Source organism: Chionomys nivalis, chromosome 1 (assembly GCF_950005125.1).
Source record: "Chionomys nivalis chromosome 1, mChiNiv1.1, whole genome shotgun sequence".
NCBI lineage: Eukaryota > Metazoa > Chordata > Mammalia > Rodentia > Cricetidae > Chionomys > Chionomys nivalis.
In genome coordinates this window covers 5,224,265-5,243,339 of record NC_080086.1, presented here as the reverse complement: position 1 = coordinate 5,243,339, position 19,075 = coordinate 5,224,265, and the positions used below count along the sequence as shown (strand labels likewise).

The following is a 19,075-nucleotide window of genomic DNA, read 5'->3' as shown; positions in this document are numbered from 1 at the left end:
ACAATTACTTGTCATTGCTACTAAGATATTTGGGGAAGAAATGTATAACACACACTTCTGAATGGTGCAAGGGGAAAAGGGAGACAAAGAAGATGCTACCAAACATTCATATTTTTATTTTTATCCACAAATTAGCTAAATAAAGCTGAAAATTCATAGTTCACATAGAGTACATAAGGGACTCATGGTACTGTTCTTTTAATTATATGTTTCTATATTACTTATGAAATTAGGGCATTACTTGCTGTAGTCTATATCAACTGGTTTACCTATAGTAGATACCGTTTACTACTTTGTGAAGAATTTTCTTAATGAATTCAGTCAACTTTGGCAAATATAAGGAAAATGAGCTTTTAACTGATAATGTCTTGTCTCCTTGGGAAACAAATTACTAACCGTCGGTAAATCACATAAGCATGGGTCTTTCGTTTTGTTGACTGTCCTGGAGTGTATTTTAAGATTTTTAGAAACATTAACAGACATGGCGCACAGTAGGACACCACAGCCTGCTAAAGTTAGTGCCGTAAGAGAAATACTACCCGTACTCGGAGAAGCAGCTCTGTGGCCACGTCCACCTTCTGACTGAGGAGCTCCTGCAGCCGCAAAATTGACCCTTGATGCTGCGCAACCATCCTGTCTCCTAGATCACAGGACGGCGTCTCCAGTAAAATTAACTTCAGCTTCTTGATCAACTGAAATGTAAAGAATATTTCATCATTCACCTGGAAAATGACCCATCACTTTCAGATCAAGAAGAGAAAGTCTTTCCCGTCTTCTGTACTTTGATTTAGGGTCACAGAGAAAGAAAGCATTTCTTCCAGAGAATTCCGGGGCAGTTTCCGACCCTGTGGACACAACGCTCTCAGTACCCAGCTCTGAGGAAAGCTGTTCCTCACACCCAAGACCAAATGTTGGCATCTCAATCTGTCTTCTGTTGTTACTGAACAAGACTGGATTTTCCTCAGGGCTGGGGTAGAAGAAACAGCTTTTGTTTGTAATAATGATCCAACTTCGGCTGCATCTGAGTGTGCGTCAGTGTGGTGACTCTCGGGACACAGGAGGGTACTTGGGGTAGAGGCGCTCACTGTGCTCCTCGGCCTTGAGGGATGATTTCACCCTGTCAACACCACGATGCTTCCTTAACCCCCCTTAAAGGTAGGGTACAGAGAACCTTCTAGATGGTAAACACATCAGGCTGCTAAGCATGCAGACATCTAGAGAGCTCAGGAAGTCATTTCGACCTTCCCCGCGTATTGTGTCCTGTGCATTGCTTCATCTGGATGCCTGTGCTGGATCCAAGCACCAGTTCCCTGTGTTGGTGAACATTAATAAAGTGTCTCATCCAAGGGAGTTAGGGGAGCCCTACTTAGAGCTGGTTCAGAAGTTAAGGTGACCTTGGGGATGGCTGGAAGGCATGCACAGCTAGCGAATTAAACCCTTATACACAGGGACTATGCTAACTCTGGGTAATTAGTGTCAGCATCAAATTGCAGACACCCAGTTGGGTGTCAGAAGGTAAAAAAATGGTGTGTGTGTGTTCCATATACATTTGGTGTGTGAGAGGGGGGTTTCATACACGTTAGGTTGTAGAGTGTCAGAAATGTTCTACGTCTATATCTTTCTTAGAGATTGCTGAGCTCCATGAATTAGAGGATTTCTATCTTCCAGTTCTGGGTGACTGTCAACACTGCTTCTTTAAATGCCATCTTCCTCTTACTCTGGGCCGGCTTCAGACATCCCTGCCCAGGTTCCTGCCTGCCCTGCCGTCACTGGTTGGCTGCTCTTCTGTCTTTCCATCCTTCACGCTCTGTATGCCTGTGTAGTCTTTTGGTGTAACTCCCCATTTGTCTGTAACTAATGAGTCTCAATGTATATGTATAAGCTAAAAGGGACCCGAACGTATTTCCTGACCTTCTGCAGAGTGCATTTTCCTGTCTTCACAGCCTGGGAGTCCCAGCCGCACTAGCCCACTCATTCCCAGCATGGCTTTAGGCTTTAGGCAATGGAGCCACTGGGGATTTGGATAGACAGTGTCCATCTGGGATTCCAATGGCTTCCAGAGCTTTCCTGTGGCCTAAAGGATCTCACCTGTTTTTTCTTTTAATGAAATAAAATAAAGTCATTAATTCTCTCCCAGTGTTTTCTTTAGATGAGTCTATGCATCTTAGCTGCAGTCACAGAAATTAGGATACTGTTAATCACGTTCATCTTCACTAAGAAGGTAAATCTCAGCAAGGCACAATGACAAGGACAAAACTATCACAAGGGAGAGCCATTAGCCCAGCACTAAAAAGGTAGTGGTGGGGGTGGGGCAGAGGAGTGCCGCGCCTGGGATGATCCCACCATCCCTTCAAGAACACACTCTGATGAACTCATTTCCTTCAGCTAGAACCCGCTCCTAGAAATCCTGGCAACTCAGCAGAGAACACCACAGGCCTTTGGGGAGCACTTAAAACCCAAACCACAGCAACACATGCTGGGTAGGAATTTAAAGTCTCCACTGCACTCAGGCGTACGGTCTAGAGCTGGGCAGCCTGGGGTACTTACAGACAGCACTCAGGGGTACTGTCTAGAGCTGGGCAGCCTGGGGTACTTACAGACAGCACCAGTTTGCTTTTCTCAATCACTCGCTCGAAGGTCTCATTTGTCTCCTCTTCCCACAAGCTAATGAAAGTGTTCATCTCCTGAGCAATCGAAGGGTCAGGGCTCCCATCACACTCGAGGTAGTGCTTCCACTGGGGACAGAAGGGTGTGAGGGTCACACTTATGAAGATACAACCAAAGAGGAAATCAACTTTTAAAAGCTGTGGTTTTAGCTGGGTGGTGGTAGCATACACCTTTAATCCCAGCACTAAGAAGCAGGCAGATCTCTATGAGTTCGAGGCCAGCCAGGTCTACAGAGCTAGTTCCAGGGTATAAAGAGCTACACAGAAAGACACTGTCTCAAAAAAACAAGACAAACAAAAATATGGTTTTTATTGGGGGAAGGGAACATGTCTACACCACTGTGTGCATGCGGAGGGCAGAGGACAACATGCAGGGCACCAGTTAGCTCCTTCCTCCACATGAGCCCTAGGGAATGAACCCAGGTCGTCAAGCTTGGTGGCGTGCATGTTTATCCCCTGAACATCCCACCAGCCCCTAGCTGCCTTTTTGGAAGTCTGAAGCCACAATCTAATAACCACAATTTATACAAAATCTATGTATGATGTTAGCCAGTAATTTGATATAAATATACAACCAAAGAAACCACCTAAAATCGCCAGATCCTCCCTTTGCTCCATACAAACTTCCTGTTTTGAGATGGAGTCTCGCTCTGTAGCCCTGAATGGCATAGACTCCCCATGTAGACCAGACTGGCCTCCACCTCACGCAGTTTCCCCTGAAGCTGCGATTGAAGAGGGTAGCACACCTGTCCATCAGAATTCTCTGCATTTCTCTGATGACTAAGGATGTTGAACATTTCCTTAAGTGTCTTTCAGCCATTTTAGATTCCTCTGTTGAGAGTTTTCTGTTTAGGTCTGTACTCCATTTTTTTTTATTGGATTATATGTTCTTTTGGTGACCAATTTCTTGAGTTCTTTGTATATTTTGGACATCAGACCTCTGTCTGATGTGGGCTTAGTGAAGATCTTTTCCCATTCTGTAGGCTGTTGTTTTGTCTTGTTTACCGTGTCCTTTGCTTTACAGAAGCTTTTCAGTTTCAGGAGGTCCCGTTTATTAATTGTTCCTCTCAGTGTCTGTGCTGCTGGTGTTATATTTAGGAAGTGGTCTCCTGTGCCAATGCGTTCAAGTGTACTTCCTGTTTTCTATGAGGTTCATTGTGGCTTTATGTTGTCTTTGATTCATTTGGACTTGAGTTTTGTGCATGGTGGTAGATATGGGTCTATTTTCATTCTTCTACATGTTAATATCCAATTATGCCAGAACCATTTGTTAAATAAGCTTTATCTTCTCCATTTTATATTTTTTGCATCTTGTCAAAAATCAGGTGTGCGAAAGTGTGTGGATTATTATCCGGGTCTTCTATTAGGTTCCATTGGTCCTCCTGTATGTTTTTATGCCAATACCAGGCTAATTTCAGTACTGTAGCTCTGTAGTAGAGTTTGAAGTCAGGGATTGTGATGACTCCAGAAGTTCTTTTATTGTACAGGATTGTTTTCGCTATCCTGGGTTTTTTGCTTTTCCATATGAAGTTATGTTCTTTTGAGGTCTGTGAAGAATTTTGCTGGGACTTTGATGGGCATTGCATTGATTCTGTTGATTGCTTTTGGTAAGATTGCCACTTTTACTATGTTAATTCTACCTACCCAAGAGCATGGGAGATCTTTCCATTTTCCGGTGTCTTCTTCAATTTCTTTCTTCAAAGATTTAAAGTTCTTGTCATACAAATCTTCCATTTGCTTGGTTAGAGTTACTCCAACATATTTTATGCTATTTGTGGCTATTGTAAAGGGTGATGATTCTCTGATTTCTTTCTCAGCCCATTTATCATCTGTGTACAGGAGGGATACTGATTTTTTTTTTTTTAGTTAATCTTGTATCCTGCTACATTACTGAAAGTGCTTATGAGTTGTAGAAGTTCCTTGGTAGAATTTTTGGGTTCACTTATGTAAACTATCATATCATCAGCAAATAGAGTTTGACTTCTTCTTTTCTGATTTGTATCTCCTTGATCTACTTTTAGTGTCTTATTGCTCTAGCTAGGACCTCAAGAACTATATTGAATAGATATGGAGAGAATGGACAACCTTGTCTTGTTCCTGATTTCAGTGGGATTGCTGGGAGTTTCTCTCCATTTAGTTTGAAGTTGGCTTGCTATATATTGCCTTAATTATGTTTAGGTATGTTCCTTGTATCCCTGCTTTCTCCATGACCTTTATCATGAAGGGATGTTGTATTTTGTCAAAAGCATTTTCAGAATCTAATGAGATTATCATGTGGTTTTTGTTTCTCAGTTTGTTTATATGGTGGATTATGCTGACAGATTTTTGTATGTTGAACCATCCCCGCATCTCTGGAATGAAGCCAACTTTATCATGGTGGATGATGGTTCTGATGTGTTGTTGGACTTGATTTGCCAGTATTTTATATAGTATGTTTATGAGTGAAATTGGTTTGTAATTCTCTTTCTTAAAAATGTCTTTTTTTTTTTTTTTTTGGTTTTTCGAGACAGGGTTTCTCTGTGGTTTTGGAGCCTGTCCTGGAACTAGCTCTTGTAGACCAGGCTGGTCTCGAACTCACAGAGATCCACCTGCCTCTGCCTCCCAAGTGCTGGGATTAAAGGCATGCACCACCACCACCCAGCCTTAGAAATGTCTTTATGTGGTTTGGGTATCAGGGTAATTGTAGCTTCATAAAAAGAGTTTGGCAATGCTCCTTCTGTTTCTATTGTGTGGAACAATTTGAGGAGTATTGGTATTATTTCTTCTTTAAAAATCTTGCAGAATTCTGAGCTGAAACCATCTGGTCTTGGGCTATTTTTGGTTGGGAGACTTTTGATGATTGTTTTTATTTCTTCAGCAGTTATAGGTCTATTTAATTTGCTTATCTGGTCATGATTTAATTTTGGTAAGTGATATTTATCCAGAAAGTTGTCCATTTCCTTTAAGTTTTCCAATTGTGTGAAGTACAGGTTTTCAAAATATGACCGGATGATTCTCTGTATTTGTTCCGTGTCTGTTGTTATGTCCCCCTTTTCATTTCTGATTTTGTTAATTTAGATATTCTCTCTCTGCCTTTTGGTGCAATCTTGATTTCTCATAAAATGCACGAAACAGTGACTTGCTCCCTTTCTTCCATCACTGTGAGCATCAGCAGCCTCAGGATCTCTGGAAACACATCTTCTCACCACAGCGAGGTCCCTCCCGTGTCCAGCAGTCCAGCAGACACAGTGGCGTCTGTCCTGTTCCACACAGAGCCAAGGTGCTCACCAACGGTTTACTGGTATCCAGCAAGCTATGAGCCTGGCTCCAGTACTAACCGTGAGGCGCCCCATCGGCCTGTCAGTTACCTGAGAGAACAAGTGGGGGAAGAGCCTTTCCTTCAACAGTGCCTGGCAGTGCCTCTGCTCTGTCGTTTCTCCACCTATGCCACCGTGTGCCACATTTGCTCCTTCATGGCCCTCGGGACATTGTTCTATGACCCTGAATCTACTAGAGCCTTCTATACTACCTACCTGGTATCAGCCCAGTCGCTGGTCACTGCTTCTCGGAGACTGTAGCCAGGAGAAAAGACTCACTTGGCCAGTGCAAACAGAGGCCAACACTCCTCTTCAGAACAGCTTCCCCTACCTTCCGTCAGTAAAGAGAACGCATGCTTCCTACTGCTCAGGCCCCTCTTACCCTGTCAGACTGGCCTTCTCAGATACACAAGGTCAGTGGGAGGAGCAAGGTGTTTGTAAATCTCCAGCACCCACTGCACAGCTCACCCTGGACAGCCTCCAGCACCCACTGCACAGCTCACCCTGGACAGTCTCCAGCACCCACTGCACTGCACACCCTGGACAGTCTCTATTACCCACTGCACTGCACTGCACTGCACACCCTGGACAGTCTCCAGCACCCACTGCACTGCACTGCACACCCTGGACAGTCTCCAGCACCCACTGCACTGCACACCCTGGACAGTCTCCAGCACCCACTGCACTGCACAGAGCACCCCTGGACAGTCTCCAGCACCCACTGCACAGAGAGCCCCTGAACAGTCTACTAAAGATACAACAGGAAGTTCCACCTCAGTTTGATGGTCACTTAGTTTATTAACATTGTCTAAAATTGTCTTTTAACACAGCCTGTCACTGAGGGAGTTCAGAAAAGACACCAAACACTGCAATTTGTCAGCACAAGACGAGGCTTCTGAATTCTTTGTCTCTCTGAAGACAGAGAGACTCAGCTGCGAGCAACCTCTGCCAATGAACTAAGATAGCAGCGAAGCTGGTGGAATGGCAGTACTTGGACGGAGGCAGGGGCATCACAAATTGGAGCAGAGACAGACAGACAGACAGACACAGAGAATATGAATTTCGCCATACCTACCTTGCTGCAAACCATCTTCTGTTCAAACACCGCCCTCCAAACTATCTCCTCTGTATTCCCTCACCCATCCATCCGTCCGTCCATCTTTCCATCTGTCTATCCACTCACCCACCTGTCCATCCGTCTGTCTGTTCATCCACCCACCTTGCCCTTCCTGACTGACCTCCCTGATCACTGCCCTAAGTGTTAACTCCATGTCCGTGTATCCAATTTCATGTCTGGTTACAATCATCTGCCAGGGAAGAGATAAATCCTGGTGCAAACCAACCAAGCAGTCAAGGCTGAGGCTGGTTACACATGCAGACCCGGGCTTTGCAGTCTCCCATGTAAGCCTCCAGTGGCTGACTTTCTTCCTCACTGGTGCAGAAAGAAAAGAACTCACATAAAGGGAGACTTTCTCCACAGATGTAAATCCCCTTCTCTAGTTAGGTTCCAAAATAACAAAGCAGTTTTCCAACATAGCTGTCCTTTCCACTGAGGTGCTGACGTCAAGGCAGGGCCACCACCAGCAGAAGCAGTGCGCGCTGACAGCTACACACTGCTGCTTGAGTTCAACCAAGGCACACGGCAGACAACACCACCACTGATCCAAGGACTCAACTGCTCGAGTAACTCACCCGCTTTCAGAGCCAGCATGCTAAATTACAGCTCATCACAGCCTTTCCATGGTATTTTTAGATACTTTTTGCACTATCTCCAGCAAGCAAGCAATTTTACCCAAAGCCACTTCCTCATGGTGGCTGTTACAATCTCAGTTTATTTTTCCCATCTAAGACTCACCCATTTCCTTAGTCATGAATGCATGTTATTGAAAATATAACAGATGCAACTGGCTAGAGCTTCAAATGTAGTGTCAGACCCAATCCACACCTCAGGTTCTTACCAATTCAGACAGGCGGCACAAACCGCAGCATTACAGGCCCCGCCATAGCACAGAATGAGCCTGGGTGAGGCCCCAAGGTTATGCCATCAACATAAACCACCCTAGAAGAGCCTCCGAGAGACGGACTTCTAGCCTGCAGATGGGCCATGACTGCCTGCTGTCTGGAATTCTCACCTAGACTTCCTTTCCCTGTCTCACTCACTCAGATGCTGGAGATGTCTTTACATGAACATTCTGGTCCACTAAAGCCAGTTCTGTTTCTGCCTTGACACACTCAGATGCAAGAGACTTCCCTGCTGTATTCCTGGACCAAAAATCTGGTCAAACTCAGCTAAGACTCCTAATCCAGAACATTTGCCCACAGTTGCCAGACGTGGCCAGAAAACAGGAAATAATAACATGGACATGGGAGTAGCCTCTGCCTGAAGATCTGACGCCTCGGAGAGCGCCTAGAGCTCCGATTCAGGTCTGGCAGACTGTCCCCAAGCAGAACCATGGCAAGGTCAGTAAGGCCACACACAGCTTATCTGTGCAGAGAACACATCAAAACCCCACTCACCAAACTGCACAGTCTCAAAACCAACAGGTGGAGAGAACAGAAGTCAATGACTTCACTAGATACCATTTACCATGGTCATAAGGCCCAGGGAACAACTTTAAATCCACCAGCCATTGGGTCCCAACCTTCTCCACCTAGCTGGCTGCTGGCCTCAGGGTTTAGCCGGAGCTGCTCCAGGGGTTAACCTCCACACTATTTTGCTCAGTGCATGGATGCAGCCTCAGTTTCCCTCAGTTTTGATTTTCAGTGCACAGGTATTCTGTAACGACAAGAATTTCATTAGCTAGCCTCTGACAGCTTCAAACTTTTTTCCTGTGGATTCTTCCCATCTGAAATTGAAGAGCCTGGCCTTGGCGGAGGGGTGGTGGGCTGGCCTGGTCTTTCTCCATGACAGCAATAAGGAATAACCTCCTTGTGAAGCGTGATGTCACTGGAGTGGCAGTGTCCATCCCTCCAGACTGCCTTTTGCAGTCTCAGCATGGTGAAGGGCCCAGTGTTTGGCCTAGTCTGGGTTTGGCCTCCTCTCTAGGCTCAATCATTGCAGCCGTGACAGGAAGTAGGCTGTGCTGTCCCGGGCTGCTCAGAGGGTGTGTGGACCACTCCTCAGGGCGATCTCAGTGCTTCTGTGAGAGGACAGGACAGAGAGCACAAACCCAGATCACTCAAGCTTCCCACCTGCTAGGGACTCAGGTGATGGCCCCTGAATAGCAGCAGTAGTAACATCCAGGGTCACGGCTGAAGGACGAACACAGAGGTGTCACAGCTGGAAACATGGGAGTCATGCTGAAAGAGCTGCCTGATCAGTTTCCACACTTTCAGCTAACAAACAGCCGTGAAGCAGGCTGCACTGACGCACAATACAATGAGCGCACATGGGTTCCCAACAAGTAGTCAGTGAGAGGAACCATACATTCCGCGTGTCCCTTTAGTGACAAATAGCTGAGCTGAACAATGTATGTGTCAAATGAGAAGTTTTTAGATTTGTTCTCTTGCACAGGGTTAACCACTGAGCCATTCCACCACCCCACAGTTTCTTCTTAGTAAAGCTTCCCAGGATGAAAATGAGCACCGGGCCGGGCGTGGTGGCACACACCTTTAATCCCAACAACTTGGGAGGCAGAGGCAGGTGGATCTCAGTGAGTTCGAGGCCAATCTAGTTTACAAAGTGAGTTCTAGGATAGCCAGAGCTGTTACACAGAGAAACCCTGTCTTGAAAAAAAAAAAAGTGAATACCAGACTGCAGTTCCCTCGTGGCCCCAGACTGTAGTTCCCTCGTGGTCCCAGACTGCAGTTCCCTCGCGGTCCCAGAAGGAAACAGCCTCACCTGGGACAGTGCTCTGCTTTCCCGCTTCAGTTTCTCTGCCTCAGGAAAACAGTCCTCTAGCAAAGTAAGCTCTTCAAATTCTTCGTTTCTCCTTTCAAGGTCCTGCCACAGAAGGAGGGCTACAGTGATTGCTTTCCTGTTAGCTTTACATTTCACAAGGAGCATTTAAAACCCGCGTGGATGAATATATAGTTCCCAAATGGACTAAAGCTGCTAACACGGAGACAGCCTGAAGCCGTAGCTTCAAAGTGGGATCTCAGATGTTTGAGGGGCCTCTGGGATCTGAGAACCAGCTCTGGGAACGAGTCCTTACCCCCACAGTGCACGGTACAGTCTCAGTGTCTCAGCATGAATCAAGGCAACGTCTCAAGCTGCACTTGGGGGCTCGGACTGTGAGAGGGAGAGGCCGCTGCAACAAGACCATCCTGACAGAGGGCAGAATTGAGTCTCCTAGATCCTCCCCCTAAGAAGCAGATAGTTTACACTTTGTGTGATAGAATGGGAAGAAGGCATTGAGAACTGCTGTGCACACCAAAGGCAATAGCGTCCTGAGAAACTGTCTCTGTAACTGAGGGTTCCGGTAGATATGCGCCCAGAAATGTATGAACTAAACACAACAGGTCAAGGATATAAATCAAATATTTGTTTGGAATGACAAAGTTTAGCATTTAAACAAAGAATTGACAAAAAAAAAAAAAGCTACATCTGTAGAACAGCAAATCTTTCAAAACTTCTGATTGACCGGCAGCAGCACAAACCCCTGCAACTTTTTCCTTGAGACAGGGCCTCACTCTGTAGCCTTGGGTGTCCAGAGCATATAATAAAAACTAGGCTACCTCTGCCACCTGAGTGTGGGGATTCAGGGCATGTGCCACCACACCTAACACATATGTGATATTTTGATAATGGAGAATAAGACACATCAACATTTGGAAGTAAGCAACCAATATGTTCTAAGAAATAGCCAGTGTTACACAAGTGCTTGGAAATCAGCTGTTAGAAGGCAAGAGCAAGGCTTGGTTACCAGGGGTGTGTGCCCACTAACAGGGGAGTGTGCTCACGAACAGGGTGTGTGCCCACTAAGGGGGGAGTGTGCCCACTAACGGGTGTGTGCCCACTAATGTATGTGAGTGCCCACTAATGGGGATGTGTGCCTACTAACAGGTGTGTGCCCACTAATGGGGGGGTGTGCCCACTAATGGGGATGTGTGCCTACTAACAGGTGTGTGCCCACTAATGGGAGGGTGTGCCCACTAATGGGGATGTGTGCCTACTAACAGGTGTGTGCCCACTAATGGGGGTGTGTGCCCACTAATGTGAGTGAGTGTCCACTAACGGGGGTGTGTGCCCACTAACAGGGGAGTGTGCTCACGAACAGGGTGTGTGCCCACTAATGGGGGAGTGTGCCCACTAACGGGTGTGTGCCCACTAATGTATGTGAGTGCCACTAATGGGGATGTGTGCCTACTAACAGGTGTGTGCCCACTAATGGGGGTGTGTGCCCACTAATGTGAGTGAGTGTCCACTAACGGGGGTGTGTGCCCACTAACAGGGGAGTGTGTCCACTAACAGGGGTGTGTGCCCACTAACGGGTGTGTGCCCACTAATGTGCGTGAGTGTCCACTAACGGGGGTGTGTGCCCACTAACAGGGTGTGTGCTCACTAACAGGGGTGTGTGCTCAAATGTGGCTTCAGGTAGCAGAGCTGGGAAGGTGGCATGTGCTGGGGTCCCAGCTGCTCAGGAAGCTGGAGCAGAAGAACCACTGGAGACTGGAGTTGGATCCCAGCTTCAGTAACAGCACAAGCCCTGCCACACAGACAAGAGCAGCAGCCAGCGTTTGAGGTGCACTGGCCAAGAACACCGCAGTATCTGCAAACCCAGGAAGATGTTTTCCCATTCTGTGGATGTGAGCACACGTGAGAGCACATGCGTGCATGCGTGCGTGCATGTATGCGTGCTCTTCCCTGACCACTCCCCATCTTATGCTGTGAGGCGGGCTCCCTCACAGAAACTGCAGCTCATCAGTTTGGCTAGGCTAGCTGGCCGTGAGCTGCCAGGATCCGCCTGTCTCTGCCCTCTGTGCTGGAGTTCCAGACATCCAGGACAACTGGATGGTCATGCTGAGTTTAGATTTCATGATTCCAAGGCAGGAGCCTTCCCACCCGACACATTTCCGGCCCTGTTGCATCCTTTCCCCCAATTCTGTAATCTGTCTGGGCAGGTGAGCTTTTCTTCACAGGCTTCTGCTGAAACATCTAACAGAACGCTGAGATTAACATGAGAACCCAGGTGTCTTACGTTGAGCTTGATGCTAAGAGATTTTTTAAACCGCAAACATTGCAGCCAGACATGGCGACACACACCTCTAAGCCCAGCACCTGAGAGGCAGAGGCAGATGAATCTCTGTGAGTGTGAGGCCAGCCTGGTCTACACAGAGAGTTCCAGACACCAGAGTGGCAAAGAGAGACCTTGGTTTTGTTTTGTTTTGTTAAATCAGTGACCTTTGTGCCCTCAACTGAAAACGTGTGGGAGGCGAGGCCCACACCCACGGCTGGGCTGGGCGTTGCTGCAGATGGCTACATTGCTACCCTGGACACTGCTACAGACTCAGGCGCTCAGCATGGCCGCCCTGTCACTCATACTTACTTTCTCTTCCAGTCGATGCCACTTTTCCCTCTCAATCCGCTGTATTTCCTGCCTTTCCTGTTCTTCTTTTTCCAATTTCAGTCTAGCCTCCTCTGAACAGCCAAAAAGAAATCAAAAATTAACTGCAGATATTCAGCCACAGAGTCTGAGATTCTTTGTTGTTGCTGTTTTTCGAGACAGGGTTTCTTTGTAGCTTTAGAAACCGTTCTGAAACTCACTCTGTAGACTAGGCTGGCCTTGAATTCACAGAGATCCACCTGCCTCTGCCTTCCAAGTGCTGGGATTAAAGGCCACCACCACTTGGCATGTTTTGGATTCTTGAGGCTCCTCCAAGTATTTCCAACACAGACTGTAACTTTTGTGGTGTCACAGCCTCTACTCTGTCGTGGAATGAGAAAATGGTTCACTTTCCAGCCATCAAGAAATTCCCGAGTCAGATACGTTTTTCTTTGCATGAAAATGCCCTGGGAAAGCAGGGCTGCAGGTAATGACTATCGATTAGAAATGAAGATCCATAGAAAAGGGAACATGACTCAGTTTCCCAAACAAGGAGGTCCACAATGGTAACCCAGTTCCAGCACATCTGATGCCCTCGTCTTGCCTACAGGAGCACGTCACACACATGGGGCACACACATATGTGCAAACAAAACACTCAAGCCAGGCAGTGGTGGCGCACGCCTTTAATCCCAGCACTTGGGAGGCAGAGGCAGGTGGATCTCTGTGAGTTCGAGACCAGCCTGGTCTACAGAGTAGTTCCAGGACAGGCTCCAAAACCACAGAGAAACCCTGTCTCGAAAAACCAAAAAAAAAAAAAAAACCAAAAAACAACAACAACAACAACAACAACAAAAACACTCAAACACGCGAAATAAAAATAAATCTAAAAGACAAAATTTTAAGTTGATAGTGGTGAGATTGCTCATTGGGTAAAGGTTCTTGCATCCAAGCCACCCAAGTTCAATAGCTGAAATCCATGCTGTGGAAGGAGAGAACTGAGTACTGCAAGTTGTTCTCTGACCTCCAAAAGCACACTGGCTAGCACACATGCACCTGTGTGCACACACACGCACGTGCACGTACACGCACACAAACATACACAGAGATAAAACTAGAGCAGTTCAATGATTTTAAGCCATGTAGCAGCTCCATCGTTGTAACTGATGTCAACACTGTCAGAAAGCTATTACCTTGAGCTCTTGCTCTCACTACTTATAATAAAATATGAACTATCAATACTAACAGGGTGGCTTAGTGGTTAGGGCACTGGCTGCTCTTGCAGAGGACCTGGCTTCAGTTCCCAACACACACTGCAGCTCACAACCATCTCTAACTCCAGCTCCAGGGGATCCAACGCCTTCTTCTGACCTCCTCAGCTACTGCATGCATGTGGTACACAGACATACATGCAGGCAAATGCTGATACACATAAGTATATCTAAAACAAAAGTTTGAAATACACATTTAAGGATATGAGATAAGCCCACAATTTAGATCCTGATATTATATTTTTCAGTCATTTAAAAAGGACGGATAAAGGTCGGCAAGATGGCTCAGATGGCAAAGGCACTTGCTCCCAGGACACCCACGGACCCGAGTCTGATTCCCGGATGCCCATGTGGGAAGAAGCACTCCCACCATTGGCCTCTGCTTTCCGTATGCATGGCCAAGTACCAGTGCCCTCAACCAATAGACAACTCTAAAAACTTAGAAAATGAAAGAATGTGCTTTGTTATCTATAAAAGTCAATAGAGTAGCTTAAACACCTGAATAGAAACCTGCAGATACTGAATTTTAATATCCCTGGCCACCAGGAGCACTCAGACTATAAAAAAACACTCTACAGTATTTAATCAGCCAATATTTTTTATCAGTGTTTCATTTTAATGAATGGGATTGCTAGTTTGACTGGTAAACGGATATTATTAAACACCGAGAAGTTGGGCTCAGGAGTTAAGAGCCCATATTGTCCTGGCATAGACCCAAGCTTGGTTCTTAGCATCCACATCATGCAGCTCACTAGTAACTGCTGTAACCAGTTCTGAAGGAATCTGACACCTCTGCCCCTGTGGGCACCTGAACTCCCTTGTGCATCAAACATATACATACAAAGAATAAAAAAAGAATAACATAAATCTTAAAAAGAACAGGATTTTAAAAAGTTAGGCTGTGCTGTGGGATAACCCTTCTGTACGCTGTAAATATATGTTGCTCTCATTGGTTGATAATAAAAGAGGCTTTGGTCTATAGCAAGGCAGAATAAATCTAGGCAGGAAAACAAACTGAATACAGAGAGAAGAAAGAGGACAGGAGGGAGACGCAAGCCAGTTGCCCAAGAAACAAGATGCCAGCAGACATGTAAAAGCCATGGCCACATGGCAATAAACAGATGAAAAGAAATGGGTTAATTTAAATGTAAGAACTAGTTAGTAATAAGCCTAAGCTATAGGCCAAACAGTTTGTCATTAATATTAAGCCTCTGAATGGTTGTTTAGAAGTGGCTGCAGGACAGGGTGGGATAGAGAAGCCTCTGTTTACAAGGCTGTTACATGTACTTTCTCATCTTTAATAATATTAGGTTCGGAATTCTAACCACACAATCAGCACCAATGTCCCTGTTTTCATTAGTGAATTATAAACATTTTATGACAGCCTTGACAAAATCACCAAACAAAGGTATGGACTGATCAGCTGGGTATGAATCTCTGAGAAGCAATTTTTTGTTGTTGTTGTTAATTGAAATAAGTCAAATATTGTGTGGGGCAAAACATCAAAAGATGAGCGGGCTGTCAGAGCCTGGACTTTCCCGAGTCCTGAACTCTGGCAGCACGGCTTCCGTGCACGCTCGGATCCAACTGTGCGCAATCTGAGTGTGTACTGATAGATTTTCTGAGTCCACGCTACATAGAACTCCATTCTAAAATTAAAGCCTGTTGAAAATGCTGAGTGGTTGTGTCGCCGTCAACCTCTGGCGACGGTTCCAGGCTACATAACCCAGCGCGGCATTTGCCACGGCATGCGTACCTTCCTCCTTCAGGCGTTTCTCTTCCTCCTCCTGCAGCAGCCGCAGTCGCTCAGCTTTGGTGATCTTTTTCTTGCCGGCAGGCTTAATGAAGACCACAACATTAGAGACTGATATCACAAGTTACTTAAGAACACGCCCCTTCAAACAGTTAAGTACCAGCTACTCAAACAGCCCCTCAATGGCAGTTGCACTTCCTGCTCTTCCCTGCACCCTGGTCAGGTCCTCTGCAACCACCTGTGCCTCCAGCTCCTGGGGATTTAATGCCCTCTTCTGGCCTTTTCAGGCACCTGTGGTGCATATAAAATCACACAGGCCCCCACACACATACATTTAAAAAGTAAATCTTAACGATTAACAATTATGAAAATAATTATTGATTTTTATGAAACCAATTTTTCATGTACATCAGCTCAATTAGACAGCCAATTAGTGCCCATCATAGACTCTGGTCACTGTAGAGATTAGTCTGAAAATAAACAAGAAAAATAATCAAATAAAGCATCCCACAGCAGGGACAACACTGGCAAGAATGTACGATTGAAGCAACCGATGAACTTCTAATGTATAGAGGCAAGGAAAGTCCCTGTGATGGGAGCCTGAAACTGTACAGCTATAAACACTGCACACCTATAAACACTGCACACCTACAAACACTGCACAGCTATAAACACTGCACACCTGTAAACACTGCACACCTATAAACACTGCACACCTATAAACACTGCACACCTGTAAACACTGCACAGCTATAAACACTACACACCTATAAACACTGCAAGTAAACATCTACAAAGCAAGTCTACAAGTACGTCAGTTTGTGTTCAAGGAGTCTTTACATCCAGGGGACAGCGCCATAAGAAGGGCCATGCAGCCACCAGGCAGGGAGCTGGAAGGCTCTGGAAGACTCCACAGAGGGGTCAGGAAGAGCTGAAGGCACAGAGGCAGGAGCTGCTGCTGAGGTGCAGAGGAGCATGGTAGTGCATCCTTGTAACTGCTACACACAGAGAGCACGCAGTGATTCCCTGAAGAAATGTTTGATTGTATAACTATTCAGTACATAGTCACAAAAGCATTCATCCCGGGTCATCCAGAGCCCACGTGCTTGTAGATTCGACAGGCTTCCACGTGTTTTTTCAACAAACATTGACTCAACTTCCATACCGACCAAGCACTGCACTAGATGTTCCAGATATAAAAATGTGCTAAGGATGGAGAATCCAGCTCAGTGGTAGAACATTTCCTAGTGTACACGAGGCCTCAGAAGAGATGGCCTGGCTATAAAGAGCTCATGAGCTGAAGGAAAAGAATGGGCCAGCAAGGTGGCTCAGAAGGTAAAGGCACGTGCTGCCAAGACTGACGACTGACCTCAGTTCAGTCTCGGGGACCCACGTGGTAGAAGGAGAGAGTAGCTTCCTGTATGTTGTCCTCTGACTGCCACGTGTGTGTCTTGGCATTTCTACATGCACTCAGACATGTAAGGCACATCCTAACACGTGTGTTGAGAACCCAGAAAGTAGACAGTCCCTCTTCATGTGAGTTACAGCACTCTATGAAAGCCGAAGTTCACACACGCAGGTCACATAGTATGTGCGTGCAACCTATGTGTATCTTCTCCTACATGCTACCACATCCAGTCTAGGCAGCTGCTGCATTTGTTGTCCAGGAACAACTCTATGTAAAAGTCTGCATGTGTTCTCTGTAGAGGGATTTCCCAAATATTTATTTCTTTATCACCAAAACATTCCAAATTATTTCTTCTAGCTTTCCAAAATACACAGTACTGTTCCTATTATATTTAATTTTTTAAAAAAATTATATGTGTATGAGCATCCTGTGTGTGCCTGGTGCTCACAGAGGTCAGAAGAGGGTGTCAGATCCCTGGAACTGGAGTTACAGAACTGAGAGCCACCATGTGGATGCTGAAGGTTAGAGGGACAAGCACTTGCTACTCTTGCAGAGGACCTGAGTTTGGTTCCCCTCTTCCCCCCTTTTTTTTGAGGCAAGGTCTCATTGCGTAGCTGAGGCTGGATTAGAACCTGTGGTTCTCTGGGCACTGGGATCAAAGAGAGCACCACCACACCCAACCTTCTGGTCACACTTCTGAACAAGAGTCTTAATTTGTTTGGTTTAATCCATGAGTGCAGGACCAACGGATGAGGAGGGTCGGATGTGACTGAGTTTTCAAGAGAGAACGGTAGGACATACTTTAAAGCCTATGCTCCTGTTGTGGTCAGGGAGGTGAACAGGTCAGGGTTCTGACCATAGACAGGACTAGGACGAGACCGAGATGCTTTTCGCATTCCTGAGAGAGGTAAGCACTGCTGAGCCCCACACACTGCTGCCTTTTAGGACTCAGGCCCAGCGCGAACTGTCTGAGTATTTCACGAGTAGAACAATGCAGCTTCTTTTTAACTGTTTTATTAGACTTTAATTTGGGGGACAATGTCTGATCAGACAGTTTTTGTTGTTGTTGTTGTTGTTGTCCGTGTCTTTGTTTTTATTTGGTGGGGGTAGGGAGGTTGTTTTGGTTTGGTTTTGGCCCAAGCTGCCCTCAAACTCATGAACTTCCTATTTCAAACTCCACTGTAGCTGGGACTGCAGGTATGAGATGCCATGCCACACTTGAGAAGTGGTTTTGTTAAAAGAAGAAAAAGAAGAGAAAGAAAGGAAGGGAAGGAAGGAGGGAGGGAAAGAGGGGGGAGGAAGGAAGGAAGGAAGGAAGGAAGGAAGGAAGGAAGGAAGGAAGGAAGGAAGGAATTTTTCAGGTAAACCTGAATCGACTGATAGGCCAAATCTGGCTTGTAACTAAGGATTGGACTTTTGGCTTTAAAGTATTGATCTACAAAGTAAGGACAGAAAAGACATCCAGACATAGGGGTAGCATGTCCTTTAGCCAACCTCAATATTCCAGACATACGGGATAGCGTGTCTGTCCTTTAACCAACCTCAATATTCCAGACATATGGGATAGCATGTCCTTTAGCCAACCTCAGTCTCTACCCTGTGCAAAGGAACGCAGAAAACCACAAGCCTGTGCCAATCACAGCAGGCTTGTAACTACATTTTAGGTTTATGTGGAATAAGTAGAAGGACAGTCTAACCCAACACATTCTACAGTGGAAGTAAAATCTAAAGCCTCAAATCCAGGTACAGGTAGGAACTAAAGGCAATTTATAAAGTGTGTCTTTTTCAAACTAGAAATATCATCAAGTGTAAGATAATCTGTAATTGTGAAGAATTACCAAATTATTTAAATAACATTATTATCTAGAAGATGAGCTTATTAAATTCTATAAATTATAACTAGAAAATTATTTCAAAATTTCCTAAGAAGCTCATGTGTACAATATAGTCATAAAACTATCTATTTTGAAAACATAATTTCTACATACCTTTTTTGGTTTGGGACCCTAAAAAGTTGGAAAACAAAAGCATTGACATATTTTAAAGAGAATTCAGATACTTTCAACAAAGCACAGCATAGAACATTATTTAGGAGAAACTGGTGAAGGGCCCGAGGGAATGTTCTTTGTACCTTCTTTGGAACTTTTGGGTGACTCTTTAGGTACGTTAAACTGGAAAGATGCTGTAAAAAGAAGCC

The 19,075-nt window shown here is 45.6% G+C and overlaps 1 protein-coding gene across 1 annotated transcript in view; it reads right to left on the bottom strand.

The window, feature by feature from the left end:
* Dnai7 (dynein axonemal intermediate chain 7) overlaps positions 1–19,075 on the bottom strand; it is a 43,981-nt gene that overhangs the window by 22,318 nt on the left and 2,588 nt on the right. The window contains exons 2-7 of the mRNA XM_057785828.1: positions 18,867–18,884; positions 15,474–15,555; positions 12,451–12,542; positions 9,804–9,905; positions 2,598–2,735; positions 546–692 (exon numbers count right to left, since the gene is read on the bottom strand). Of these exons, the coding sequence (XP_057641811.1) occupies positions 546–692; positions 2,598–2,735; positions 9,804–9,905; positions 12,451–12,542; positions 15,474–15,555; positions 18,867–18,884 (579 nt within the window). The remainder of the gene's footprint in view (positions 1–545; positions 693–2,597; positions 2,736–9,803; positions 9,906–12,450; positions 12,543–15,473; positions 15,556–18,866; positions 18,885–19,075) is intronic.